General features: G+C 42.7%; 1 protein-coding gene and 1 pseudogene across 3 annotated transcripts in view; one reads left to right on the top strand and one right to left on the bottom strand.

Annotated features, from left to right (window-relative positions):
* Positions 1-13,518, bottom strand: part of nf1a (neurofibromin 1a) — a 165,778-nt gene that overhangs the window by 65,998 nt on the left and 86,262 nt on the right. For all 3 annotated transcript variants that reach the window (XM_088380782.1, XM_088380781.1, XM_088380783.1), the window contains 5 exons: positions 11,801-11,959; positions 10,440-10,537; positions 9,102-9,248; positions 8,776-8,922; positions 3,607-3,717 (listed from right to left, as the gene is read on the bottom strand). In XM_088380782.1, coding sequence (XP_088236908.1) covers positions 3,607-3,717; positions 8,776-8,922; positions 9,102-9,248; positions 10,440-10,537; positions 11,801-11,959 — 662 coding nt within the window. The remainder of the gene's footprint in view (positions 1-3,606; positions 3,718-8,775; positions 8,923-9,101; positions 9,249-10,439; positions 10,538-11,800; positions 11,960-13,518) is intronic.
* On the top strand, positions 455-2,936 carry LOC148394830 (uncharacterized; annotated as a pseudogene).

Raw genomic sequence — 13,518 nt, 5'->3', positions numbered from 1 at the left:
ATTCTCTATATTAAAAATGGTCAAGCTTTGATGTAAATTGAATAAATAAACCAAAATGAAGTAAACGCAAGCACATCTTGACTCTAATGTAATGGGGTGCAGTGTTGTTTGTCCAATTGGATTTGCCATAGCACGACATCATCAGCATGCAGTACAGGCCCCCGGAGCCGATCTGACCACCCGGGTAGATCTATTCACTAGGGAAAGCAGGGAGGATGGGTGATTTGACGTGAACATGACCCTTTTTTTAACGAGCTAGAAATCGTGTTATTAAAAAATCACTCAGACCTACTATAACATGAAATTATCAAATTAGTACCAGTGAAACAGTGTGAACAGTTTAGTTTCTGTATAACAAACCAGGTATTGGGGGTGTCAAATTTAAGATTTTTTCTAGGATTGGATATCACCAGTATTTTTTGTAGTTGTTTCCTCATGTAGCGTTTTAACTAAAAATACTTTCTATAATTACAGCTGCAAAGACTCACCAAATGGCAACAAGACAGAGGGAAACTCTGATCCTTCACTTCTTAAGGATAGTTTTAGCATTGCTACTGAAAACAAGTGGTACACCAACATTTGGCCGTGTTGACGGTAAAATTGAAGTGACAACTGGTGCAATCAAAGGAAATCTCACTGAAGTCCAGCTACCAACAGTCACTTACAATCAGAAATCCCCTCTGAATATCACAGAAGAGATCAAGGTAGCTCAAGCAACAACTGGCTTCATAGATACCCTGAAAAGGAATTCAGGAATGACAAACACCAAAAAAGTAACTGAAAGCATTACATCTCCAGTGTTCACAAGATCCACAAAAAAACAGGACATGCAACAAACACTCCTAACCTCTACTACTAGAATTACCCATTTATCTACAGAGTCGAAGCTCATTTCTACCGCAACCACATCTTCAACCTCATCTCTTGAAAACAAACCTACAAACATAGGTGAGGATGCCACACAGTCCACTGTCTCATTCAAATCTTCAAGAGTTAATATCCTAACTGAGCCAAATAAAATCCAACAACCTCCAGCAGAAAACTCCAATAACGTACCAATTCACAGTCAAGTAATGGCAGGACTAATAGGTGTGGCTCTGGTATCAATGATGGTTGGAATCTTGGTCATCTTTGTGAAAAAACGCAAACTTCAGAAAGAGCAGATAACCACAACTGAATGGGCAGGTCCTTCACCATTAGCCATGGAGATGACAATGGATGAGTAACACTGGGGTCAACTAATCATATTCCTGCTGCCAGCTTCCTGTGTCTGAAAACTTCCAAAAGGTTGTCCTTTCTTCCAGAAATACAGGAGTACCGTAATTTCCGGACTATAAGCCACGACTTTTTTCCGAAATTTTGAACCCTGCGGCTTATAGTCAGGTGCGGCTTATATAAGATTTTTTTCGTGATTTTTGTGATGACTTGATCACTTTTATACACGCGTAAAAAGGCTGTGGACCACTGTTGTGCGGTATCTTGAATACTATTTTGAAACATTACTATGGCTGCTGCTTATTCTGGCTGTGTTGCTTGTGACTATTATGAGCTTTAGTAGGAATGCACGCTAGGTGACCTGCGTCAAAGGGCTCTAAACCCTTTCTCTTACTCTGCCATGTGACTCAGAGATTACACAAAGCAGTGCACACTTCCGTGTTGCTGCGGTACTACTGCTGCGTCACAGGCAATGTTTAGAAAGACATGTTAAAGTATGTTATTAAAACTTTAAAAAGGCTTTCTGTGTACTGTCTTTCTTTGTAAAAAACTCGTGTGCACGTGCGGCTTATAGTCCGGTGCGGCTTGTGTAAGAAAAAAACTAAAATATCCCTGAATTTTAGCTGGTGCGGCTTATAGTCCGGTGCGGTTTATAGTCCGGAAATTACGGTAGTCAGAAACAAAAACACAAGCTTTAACCTTTGGAAGTACATATCAAGGGAGTACATCTGAACAAAAATTCAGCGCACTGGAAAGCATTGGCAAAAAAAGACTGGGTAATTCTGCCATTCTATCCTCTGCTATAAAACAAAGCAAATTACAGTTCTGTGGACTTGTGAATGACAGTTGTGACTAAATATATCTATACTGCGGAAAATGTCTGGGCAATTTTGATTAGGAATCAAATACTGTTTTAGAATATTTTCTATCTGTTACTGAGAATATTGGAACAACACCATAGACACGGAGCCTCATTTATAGACAGTGGGTAGGCACAATTTTGTGCTTAGATCATGCATACCAACAAACAAATTTAGAACCTTCTCAGATAGGCAAACATAATGATTAGCTTGAATAGAAAACATCAGACAGATCTTTTACCCAAGGGGCACGGTGTATTGAAATTATAGTTATTCATAAAAACAACAACTCAAATGCTAACTTAAATGGGCAAATTGCAAATAAGTTGAATAATAACCGTGAAATGGACATCTTTAATCATATTTATCCTTGTTCTTTCAAAGACTTGTAAGAGCTGTATGTGTGCATCTGCTCCTGGCTTTGCAGACTTAGAAGTTGTCGCTCCACAAACAAATTACGAGAGTACACTTTAATAGCACAATCAGAGAAGCCATCAAACCGCTCACATTAATCCAAAGCTTCAGAGTTTTTGTATCTATCAAGTTACACTTGCACGCTACAAACCTCAAACAACATTTCCGGAAATTTACTGTTGACAAATGACTGACAAAAAGATCAGGAGCAGCAGATACAACGCAGCTGTCTTGCTTGTGATGCAACTCTAATAGCTTATATTATCTGTTGTTTCCAATACTAATTTATCTTCCTATTATTATTTGGTTAAAGCGGGAAAATATTCGCTTATTGTGCCATGTTTTATGTTGAGTAAAATGACTAAAAAATGTTTTTTATCTGTTTACAAAGTATTGAGCGAGTGAGTGATGCATATATATTTTTTTTCCAAATACATTTTCAACTTCACATTATGTACGGTGGCCCCCCACTATTTTCAGGGAATAGGGCCAGCTCAGTGAACTAGTGGTAGAGTGTCCGCCCTGAGACTGGAAGGTTAGGGTTAGGGTTCAAACCAAGGCCGGGTCACACCAAAGACTATAAAAAATGGGACCCATTGCCTCCCTGCTTGGCACTCAGCATCAAGGGCTGGAATTGGCGGGTCATATCATCAAATGATTCCCGAGCGCGGCACCGCTGCTGCTCACTGCTCACCCTCTCCCCCAGGGGATGGATCAAAATCACAGGGGGGTTAAATGCAGAGGACAAATTTCACCACACCCAGATGTGTGTGTGACGATCATTGGGACTTTAACTGTGAGTAACAAAAATATGTTTATATCTGATGCCCACTGCAAAAATAATGCCAAACTGCAAAAATGAGGGGTCCAGTGTACTACATTTTAAAGACGCATGTTGATTTTAAAATAGATTAGGAAATGTTGTTTATAAATATTTGCCAGAACAGGTATTATGTACAAAATAGAATAGCATTACGTTATTAATGCCGCAGAAGCCCAAGGTTGGCTCAAACCCACATTATGGTAAACAAAGATGGCACATATTAGCTGGAGTAATATTTTACTCGCATACAATTAAAAGGTGAGAAGCTTCAGATTCCCAGAAAAAAGGTCTTACCTGCGAGCCACATAGTAGAAGACTGGATTGCCATTCTTTGAGGTCCCAGCCTGATAGAAGATGTTGAGGGTCTTCAATGCTTTAAATTCTTCTTTTTCATGTACCTGGTGTCTACAAGACAAAATAAAATTGGGGACCTAAAACCTTTGTTAAAATGTGTGTCAATGTGTCCTGTAATAATGAGAGCTTTCAGATTTGAGAAACCTATTGTACAGTGCGTGCAAACAAACAAACAAACAAACAAACAAACTGATGCAGTTTTTGAATAGTTAATTTTCTTATAATTAGCACATGGGGAGCATAGTAGAACTGCTTAAACTAATACGGCGCAGGGACCACATCCAGCCCACCCCAACTCTTTGACTGCCCTTCAAAGAGACTATGGGTTCAAAATAAAACATAAAATATGAGGTGCTTTTATTTTGACAGTATAATTTTATTTAAAAAATTAATTTCCTAAGTATGAAAATGAAAAACCTCAAGAATAGGCAACTTAAAGTGTACCTTTAGAGAGCCCACATTGAGCTCTTAATTGGGAAAGGCAGAAATAGTTTGATTTTTGTGTCTAGTCTTGTATTTGGCAAAATATTTTGACATAATCTAGACTAGACTAAATTTCAGAGGTGGCAAATCTAGGTTCAGAAAGTAAAACTGGCACAGTTTAGCTTCAGCCACAGGTGATTTTATTCAATCAGCGGGTGAATGAGTACCGTATTTTCCGGACTATAGGGTGCACCTAAAAACCTAAAATTTTCTCAAAAGCCGACAGTGCGCCTTATAGTCCGGTGCGCCTTATTGGATAAATTGATGAATTTGTTGATCCATACTGGTTGTACACAGTGCTCTACCAAAATGTTTCAGTACGTTTTAGTACGACTAGTAAATTACAAGGTCGCATCGCTTCCTAGCATTACAGCAACTGTGGTCAGGGGGCGTCACTGAATAGCTGTTGAATACCCGTGAGGCTATTTCACGTCAAAATATGCTGCTCCGTTAATGTTTCGAGTAAATTTACAGATCGATATGAAAGGGAAACAGGTAAGCAGTACAAATGTGTTAGATCAAACTTTGGTCAGTTCCGATCATTTTATAGGAGATCATTTGAGAAACGCGATTGTTTACAGGGGGCTGCCACGAAACTTTGCTGAGGCTCATGGGAGTCTGCGAGCTGAGGCTCATGGGAGTTTGCGGGTGGCTAATGGTATAATGATAGCTGCTATACGCACGAGGCTATTTCATTTTAAAATAGGCTGCTCCATTAATGTTTTCAAGTACGTTTACGGATCAATATCTAACGGAATCATAAATATGCAGCACCAATGTGTTAAATCAGTCTTTAGTCGGTTCCGATCACTTTTATGGGAGAGTGTTTGAGAAACGTGATTGTTTACAGGGGGCTGCCACAACACTTTGCTGAGGCTCATGGGAGTTTGCAGGTGGCTAATGCTATGATGATAGCTGCTATACACACGAGGCTATTTCACCTCAAAATAGGCTGCTGCGTTAATGTTTGAGTAAAAATTACAGATCCATATGGAAGGGAAACATAAGTTAGCAGTACCAATGTGTTAGATCAAACTTTATTCAGTTCCGATCATTTTATAGGGGATAGTTTGAGAAACGCGATTGTTTACAGAGGGCTGCCACGACACTTTGCTGAGGCTCATGGGAGTTTGCAAGTGGCTAATGCTATAATGATAGCTGCTATACACACGAGGCTATTTCATCTCAAAATAGGCTGGTCCATTGTTTCGAGTAAATTCACGGATCGATATGGAAGGGAAATATAAGTAAGCAGTACCAATGTGTTAGATCGAACTTTAGTCAGTTCCGATCATTTTATAGGAGATAGTTAGAGAAACGCGATTGTTTACAGAGGGCTCGTTGGTTATTGGCTAGTGGATGCATACCGCAACTCGAGTCAACCTCAGTATAGCTTCTATTTTATGCGCCTTTTAATCCGGTATGAAATAATGGTTAAAATAAAAAATTCAATGAGGGTGCACCTTATAATCCAGTGCGGCTTTTGGTGCAAAAACTACGGTAAAATAGAAATAAAAGTAAAATGGTCAGACTTTTAGCTGACTAAAAACTGGACTAGTCGCACACTTAACCCACAGATCCACATAAAACATTAGGCCTACTCGCATTTATTTCAGAATTTACCCGCGTTGCATTCCCCTTTTCAAAGAGTGAGTTTTTTTGTAAATTAAAAATAATAATAATAATCAAAGATCACAGTCTCACACTCCAGTTATCCATCTCTGATACGCCACATCTACACACACAACATTTTAAAGAAACTTTTGTAAATACTTTATATATAATATAAAACAAAATTGGGGTTAGCATGTTCACTTGACTCCCAGTACGTATTCCAGTTTCTCATAAGGCCCAGTTGCAAAATTAATTGCCCACTATTGGTTTGGACGTTCAATGCAATTCTACTGGGTGACTTCAATGCTCACGTGGGCAATGACAGTGAGACCTGGAAGGGCGTGATTGGGAGGAACGACCCCCCCCCGATCTGAACCCGAGCGGTGTTCTGTTGTTGGACTTCTGTGCTCGACACGGATTTTCAATAATGAACACCATGTTCAAGCATAAGGGTGTCACTGTGTGCACTTGGCACCAGGACACCCTAGGCCGCAGTTCGATGATCGACTTTGTAGTCGTGTCGTCGGATTTGCGGCCGCATGTTTTGGACACTCGAGTGAAGAGAGGGGCGGAGCTGTCAACTGATCACCACCTGGTGGTGGGTTGGCTCCGATGGTGGGGGAAGATGCCGGTCCGACCTGGCAGACCCAAACGCTCTGTGAGGGTCTGCTGGGAACGTCTGGCAGAATCTCCTGTCAGGAAGAGCTTCAACTCCCACCTCCGGCAGAGCTTTTCCCACGTCCCGGGGGAGGCGGGGGACATTGAGTCTGAGTGGACCATGTTCCGCGCCTCCATTGTTGAGGCGGCCGACCGGAGCTGTGGCCGTAAGGGCGTTGGTGCCTGTCGTGGCGGCAATCCCCGAACCCGCTGGTGGACACCGGCGGTAAGGGATGCCGTCAAGCTGAAGAAGGAGTCCTATCGGGCCGTTTTGGCCTGCGGGACTCCGGAGGCAGCTGACAGGTACCGGATGGCCAAGCGGAACGCGGCTTCGGCGGTTGCTGAGGCAAAAACCCGGGCGTGGGAGGAGTTTGGTGAGGCCATGGAGAATGACTTTCGGACGGCTTCGAGGAATTTCTGGTCCACCATCCGGCGTCTCAGGAGGGGGAAGCAGTGCAACGTCAACACTGTTTACAGTGGGGATGGCGTGCTGCTGACCTCGACTCGGGACGTCGTGAGTCGGTGGGGAGAATACTTCGAAGACCTCCTCAATTCCACCTACACGCCTTCCATTGAGGAAGAAGGGCCTGGAGACTCTGAGGCGGATTCTCCAATCGCTGGGGTCGAAGTCACTGAGGTAGTTAAAAAACTCCTCGGTGGCAAGGCCCCGGGGGTGGATGAGATCCGCCCGGAGTTCTTAAAGGCTCTGGATGTTGTGGGGCTGTCATGGCTGACACGCCTCTACAACGTTGCGTGGACATCGGGGACAGTGCCTCTGGATTGGCAGACTGGGGTGGTGGTTCCCCTCTTTAAGAAGGGGGACCGGAGGGTGTGTTCCAATTACAGGGGAATCACACTCCTCAGCCTCCCTGGTAAGGTCTATTCAGGGGTGCTGGAGAGGAGCGTCCGTCGGGAGGTCGAACCTCGGATTCAGGAGGAGCAGTGTGGCTTTCATGCTGGCCGTGGAACAGTGAACCAGCTCTACACCCTCGGCAGGATCCTCGAGGGTGCATGGGAGTTCGCCCAACCAGTCCACATGTGTTTTTTGGAATTGGAGAAGGCGTTCGGGAGGTTCTGTGGAGGGTGCTTCGGAAATACGTGGTGCCGAGCCAACTGGTAAGGGCGGTTCGGTACCTGTATCACCGATGCCAGAGTTTGGTCCGCATTTCCGGCAGTAAGTCGGATTCGTTCCCAGTGAGGGTTGGACTCCGCCAAGGCTGCCCTTTGTCACCGATTCTGTTCATAATGTTTATGGACAGAATTTCTAGGCGCAGCCAAGGCGTTGAGAGTGTCCGGTTCTGGGACCTCAGCATCGCGTCTCTGCTTTTTGCAGACAACGTGGTGCTGTTGGCTTCTTCAGGCTGTGATCTCAAGCTCTCACTGGAGCAGTTTGCAGCCGAGTGTGAAGCGGTCAGGATGAGGGTCATTATCTCCAAATCCGAGTCCATGGTCCTCGGTCGGAAAAGGGTGGAACGCCCTCTCTGGATCGGGGATGAGATCCTGCCCCAAGTGGAGGAGTTCAAGTATCTTGGAGTCTTGTTCACGAGTGAGGGGAGGATGGAGCGTGAGATTGACAGGTGGATCGGTGCAGCGTCGGCAGTAATGCGGACCCTGTACCGGTCCGTTGTGGTGAAGAGAGAGCTGAGCCAAAAGGCAAAGCTCTCAATTTACCGGTCGAAATACGCTCCTACCCTCACCTATGGTCACGAGCTATGGGTCGTGACCGAAAGAACGAGATCTCGGATACAAGCAGCCGAAATGAGTTTTCTCCGCAGGATGTCCGGGCTCTCCCTTAGAGATAGGGTGAGAAGCTCGGTCATCCGGGAGAGACTCGGAGTAGAGTCGCTGCTCCTCCACGTTGAGAGGAGCCAGATGAGGTGGCTCGGGCATCTTATCAGGATGCCTCCTGGACGCCTCCCTGGGGAGGTGTTCCGGGCATGTCCCACCGGTAGGAGACCCCGGGGACGACCCAGGACGCGCTGGAGAGACTATGTCTCTCAGCCTGCCTGGGAACGCCTTGGGATCCCCCGGGATGAGCTGGACGAAGTGGCTGGGGAGAGGGAAGTCTGGGAGTCCCTCCTAAAGCTGCTGCCCCGGCGACCCGACCCCGGATAAGCGGAAGAAGATGGATGGATGGATGGATGCAATCCTATTTCAAAATTTCCTGTGTCTTTAGCAAACAATTTGCAGGATGAGAAACCAACTGAAATATTTTGTGCACAAAAAATAAACACAGTCTACCAATTCAATCAACAGCATTTTCACAATGTTTTTTATTTCATTTGTAGCAGAGATATATGATAAGATGCATTGTGTATGCACTTAACAAGCTTAAAAAAAGAAGATGAATGTTACCTGGTCATGAATTCTTCAAATTTGGAACTGGTTAGGTTGAGGCTTGACCAATGAGTGTCAGCCACAGGCTTGTGTTCAGGGGGCCCCAGATATGCTAGCAAGGTTGCCATTTTGTCAAAAGGACGCCTGCCAACAGCTTTGTGGTCTCTGGAAAGATTGAATATCATTTTGCACACAGTGCCTTGTATCTTAAAATAAAAAAATGCTGTGCAATATTAATTCATCACTGTATACAGACAAAATTATTCATAGGTGAAATGGGAGTATAGTCCAACTCCTGATTGGTTAATGAATTGATTAAGAAGTATGTCTCTGTCTATGCTGACCTGTTGCTGGAGAGGTACTGGCCAATTCTCTCCTGGTTGTTCCATAATAGTCGGTGGAGGGCGAGAACATTACCGTCACTGATGAAGGAAAGGCTGTGGTTCACAGAGTCACTGGGTGGCGAGTCAGAAGCTATGTCCAAGAAAAAGCTGTAGCAACCAGGATTGAAGACAGGAATTAGACTGAAAAGTGAAACAGCTTTAATATTCAGACATTATATTCCAACAGGAGTCAACGACCAGCAATGACGACTGAGGACTAAGACAGGTGCTACCTACTACATATATGGTGCTTACTTTCCTTTCCAACATACCTTGATTATAACAATAGAACCTATAATGAATTTTTAATGATAACCAAAGATATAATGTTCCAAAATTGCATGAATATAAGGTTCTAGCAAACATTTTTTTTCTGGGAAACATTCGCATATGCTATTTCTCCTCAGCAGTAAGACGGGAGACACTCAAACTTTGGGAACAGAGTAAGTGGTCATGTAAAACGATCATAGACAGTCAACATAGATCTTAGTGGGGTAGTCCTGAGGGCCAACTGAAGGAAATAAGATAGCAATTCAGTGGCTGGTGATGCATTTTACGAAGGCGTAATAGAATGTTCTGATATTTTAGTTCACTTCAAATGAACTGAGATTTCTTCTGCGGTACCTACTGTTGTAGGGCTAGGTGATATAATATATATCGTCATCAACTTTATCGTCAACGTTGCTTTCTTGATGTGTAATTTACATTATCGAGTTCTACTTTGAAAAGATGAATACGTTTATTGATGAACGTGAAGTAGAAGAACTGATGAAATCCTGATTCGGCCAATCAGCGGGTAGGATTCAGCCACGTGACTCTGATGGCAGCCCAGCCGAGGAAATGCAACAATGTTTCAATTATGGAGGAGTGTCTCATCACAGTGGGTAATTTAATAGAAAGGCGCAAGTCCATGTCCCAGGCCTGGATATACATAGATTCGTGGTTGACAAGACTAACGTCCCTCGGAATAATATTGTTTCTGTCGGTCCTCTGTACATGGGTGGTGTACAGTGAGCCCCCCATTTACTGTTCAAAGTAACTGATGTCTGGCATGTGTTAATTATTTCCATTGGGCTTTGGAACAGCGCTTAGTGATCCTTGCAACAAATGACCAACTTATTGTCTGTCTGGACACTGAAACTGATGTTTGGGTGAGACTTACCAGGTAAGGAAAACCCGTGTTTATCAACCAACTTTTTCCATTTAAATATGTGACTGATTATTATTTACTATTTCATCACATTGATCTGTCCTTAAGAGGTGGGGGAAGCAACAGGAGTTACATAGTGAGTGTCCTACCTCCGGGCTGAATCGAAGTTGTTCTTCACAAAATCATTGAAAGGCCTCATGTGTTCTTCTTTTGTAAATAAGACATGGTTGGCAATGCTCTGCAAAATCTTAAGGAAAAAAACAGATTTACAATTATGACAACCATTGATGTAACCCTCGTAAGATCAAGTTTTTAGACAGAGTCTGCTTTACACAGTCATGTCCTTAATCAAGATTGTCTGATCTGATAAAAAATGAAATTACTGAAATTATACATTTGTTGATGCAAACTGAGCCCCCATCATACTGTACACTACTGGAGTTCTCCTTTTCGCAGCAACCACACTTGCATAATCCTATTTACAACACTCATCTATGAAGAAAGGTAGAGGAAGACCACTCCGCTAGCTTACCATAAAAGAAGTATGAAAACAACTCAAGCATCCTGTGCAATGCCTTTGTCAGCACCTGTCTTCCTAACAATACTACCTCAGATCCCTCACCTGAATTCGGCACTCAGAGGCATACAAATTAAGAAATCGCCTGTGACGTTTTTACAGAAGTATGTATTACGTACTGAGAGGCACTTGTTGACATAATTCCCTCTTGGAACTAATAGTTGATGGGTGTCGATGGGGTTTTTTGTGTAGCGGACTTCCAGTTGACTTCCTGTTTTTGGCAAGTGAAAAGTAAAGTATTTTGCAAAACACCTCCTGCATGACCTTTTATTCTTCACCACACTTCTTCTTTTCTTTTCGGCCTGTTCCCATCTCACCCTATCCAGTGAATGCTCTTCTCTTACCCCAACTAACTTCATGTCCTCTTTCACTCCATCCATAAATCTCCTGTTTGGTCTTCCTCTTGACCCCCTGCCTAGTGGTTCCATCCCCAGTATCCTTCGACCAATATATTCACTATCCCTCCTCTGAACATGTCATTCTTCACCACACTACAGTTTTTTAATGACCTCAGATGGCAATTATTGATCGAAATTTAATGCGTGTCAATGTTCAAAAAAAATCATCTTACTAACAGCCTCTCTGAAACTGGGACCTTCTGCATAAATGTGTTGAAGACTGATACCTTTTCAAAATTTTACATAGCTTAAATTCATTTTAATCTATTTTTTATTGCAATTCAATTAAAGGAAAATAATTACTTTTCTTATACAATACTGCATTTAAAAACAGGTGAATGCATTTTAAAAGGTTAAAGTCAGTCTTTAAACTTTCATGCCCTAGTTGCACTGGAATTAACACAGAGCAATGATCCGTCACTTAGGTAGTGAGATAACAATGATCATGAACACAATTTAAAAAAAAGAATGCAATGCTTTTCCAGACTACTCAAATTCTTATCTTATTAAAATCTTGTTGAATAAATGTTCTTACCTTAGACATGAGTTTGAGACCTCGTTCTATCCTAGGAAGAGGCTTCTTCTCCAAGATACCAGCCTCATATGGAGATACAATAGCTGGATTAACAAATCGCAGAAACATGGCGCTGCCCACTGCACCAATACTATTCTGCGGGAATCTCTGACTCACCACCTGTGTGAAGGAGGATGAAAGAAGCAGGGGCAGTTGAAAAGGGAAAAACAAAAGAGATGTCAAACAAAAATAAAGTAGAGTTGTGGGAAAGGGGGCCAGGAAGAGGCAAGAGGACAAAAGCATGAATTATGATGAAGGGAACAATGAAGCAGACATTTGAAAAATGATTATCCAGTATCACTATCTATACATGACCAGAGTCAGGTGAGCCATGACAACATAAATGCTGATATCGGGATAAGGAAAAGTGAATAATGACACTGAATTCATGCATGGCTCAAACCAGAGCAAGAGTGAATCTCATTACATATTAATCTAAAATCAGGACTGCAACAGAGAGCAAATGAGCGTGAACTCAACCACATTGAGAAAATGTGTCAAAGAATGAAAACCGATATATAAGCAGTGAATGATAGATGTACAAAATTTAGTAGATAATCTAAATGGGTGACTATAACATCTTGTTTGGAAGTCAGACAGGGTTGTACGAAACCCTGTGTCAAAATTTATTGTGGGTTACAATAATTGTGTTTTGTCCAAACTTCCAAAACAGGAGATGGTGTACAAGCAAAAAGAAATGTTTGCATTTATCTTTTATGCAATTTCTACGTGCAAGCTGTCCAAACCAACGTAGGGAGAAAAACTGTTTGGATTTATTAAGCTAAACTCTTTTCTTTCTTTTGTTTTTGGAGGCAAACAAAACTGAATAGTCCACATTTATAGTCAACGTAATAAGATTTATCAGAAACTTACAAAAAATAAGTTAAAAGCTACTGCATCTAGTTCGAGTAAAGTATGTAGCGAAGCAAAAATGAATTCGGGGCATTGTTTATGTTTCGAAACCACACAATATATGTTAAAATTTAGAATGTCAAAGTATTGCAGCAGAGAATTTCATTTTGGGGGGGGGGGCATTTTAATGTAATTGTATTGTATAAAAATATTGATACCACAACAATCAATGGCATTGAAAAAAAAATCTATTGAAAAACAATAGATGTGTTTAAAATATCTGCACTCATGGGGCCTGGTCGGGCTCAGCCCGAAAGGACAACGTGGGTCACCCTTCTCATGGGCTTAATTACCTGTAGGAGGGGCCATGGGGGGGTGCTGAGAGAGCTGTGGAGCGGTCTGATCCCCAGCTACATAAGTTGGCTTTAGGGATGTGAAATGTAAACGCTCTGGAAGGAAAAACGTCCAAGCTGTTGTGTGAGGCAAAAACGTTCCAACTCAAGTCTAAGGTGGCTCTATCGTGGTTGGTCGTGGCGACAATCCCTGAATCGTGGTCACCGGTGGCAAGGAATGCCCTCAAGATTTAGAAAGAGTCCTAACGGGCCTTTTTGGCCTGTGGAACTCAGCAAGGCCATAAAAAACACATTTCAGACGGCTTTGGTGATATACTGGACCATCAGCCGACGTCTCAGAACGGGGAAGCAGTGCACCTTTAAAACTGTGTATAGTTGAAATTGGGTACTGCTGACTTCGACTTGGGACGTTGTGAATCGGTGGAAAGAATACCTCAAAACCCTCAATGCCACTGACACGCCTTCTATTGAGGA

This window comes from Syngnathus floridae, chromosome 7 (assembly GCF_059516105.1).
Source record: "Syngnathus floridae isolate MCC-2025c chromosome 7, RoL_Sflo_1.0, whole genome shotgun sequence".
NCBI lineage: Eukaryota > Metazoa > Chordata > Actinopteri > Syngnathiformes > Syngnathidae > Syngnathus > Syngnathus floridae.
The sequence above is the reverse complement of the archived record's forward strand: the minus strand, read 5'-3'. Positions and strand labels throughout refer to the sequence as shown.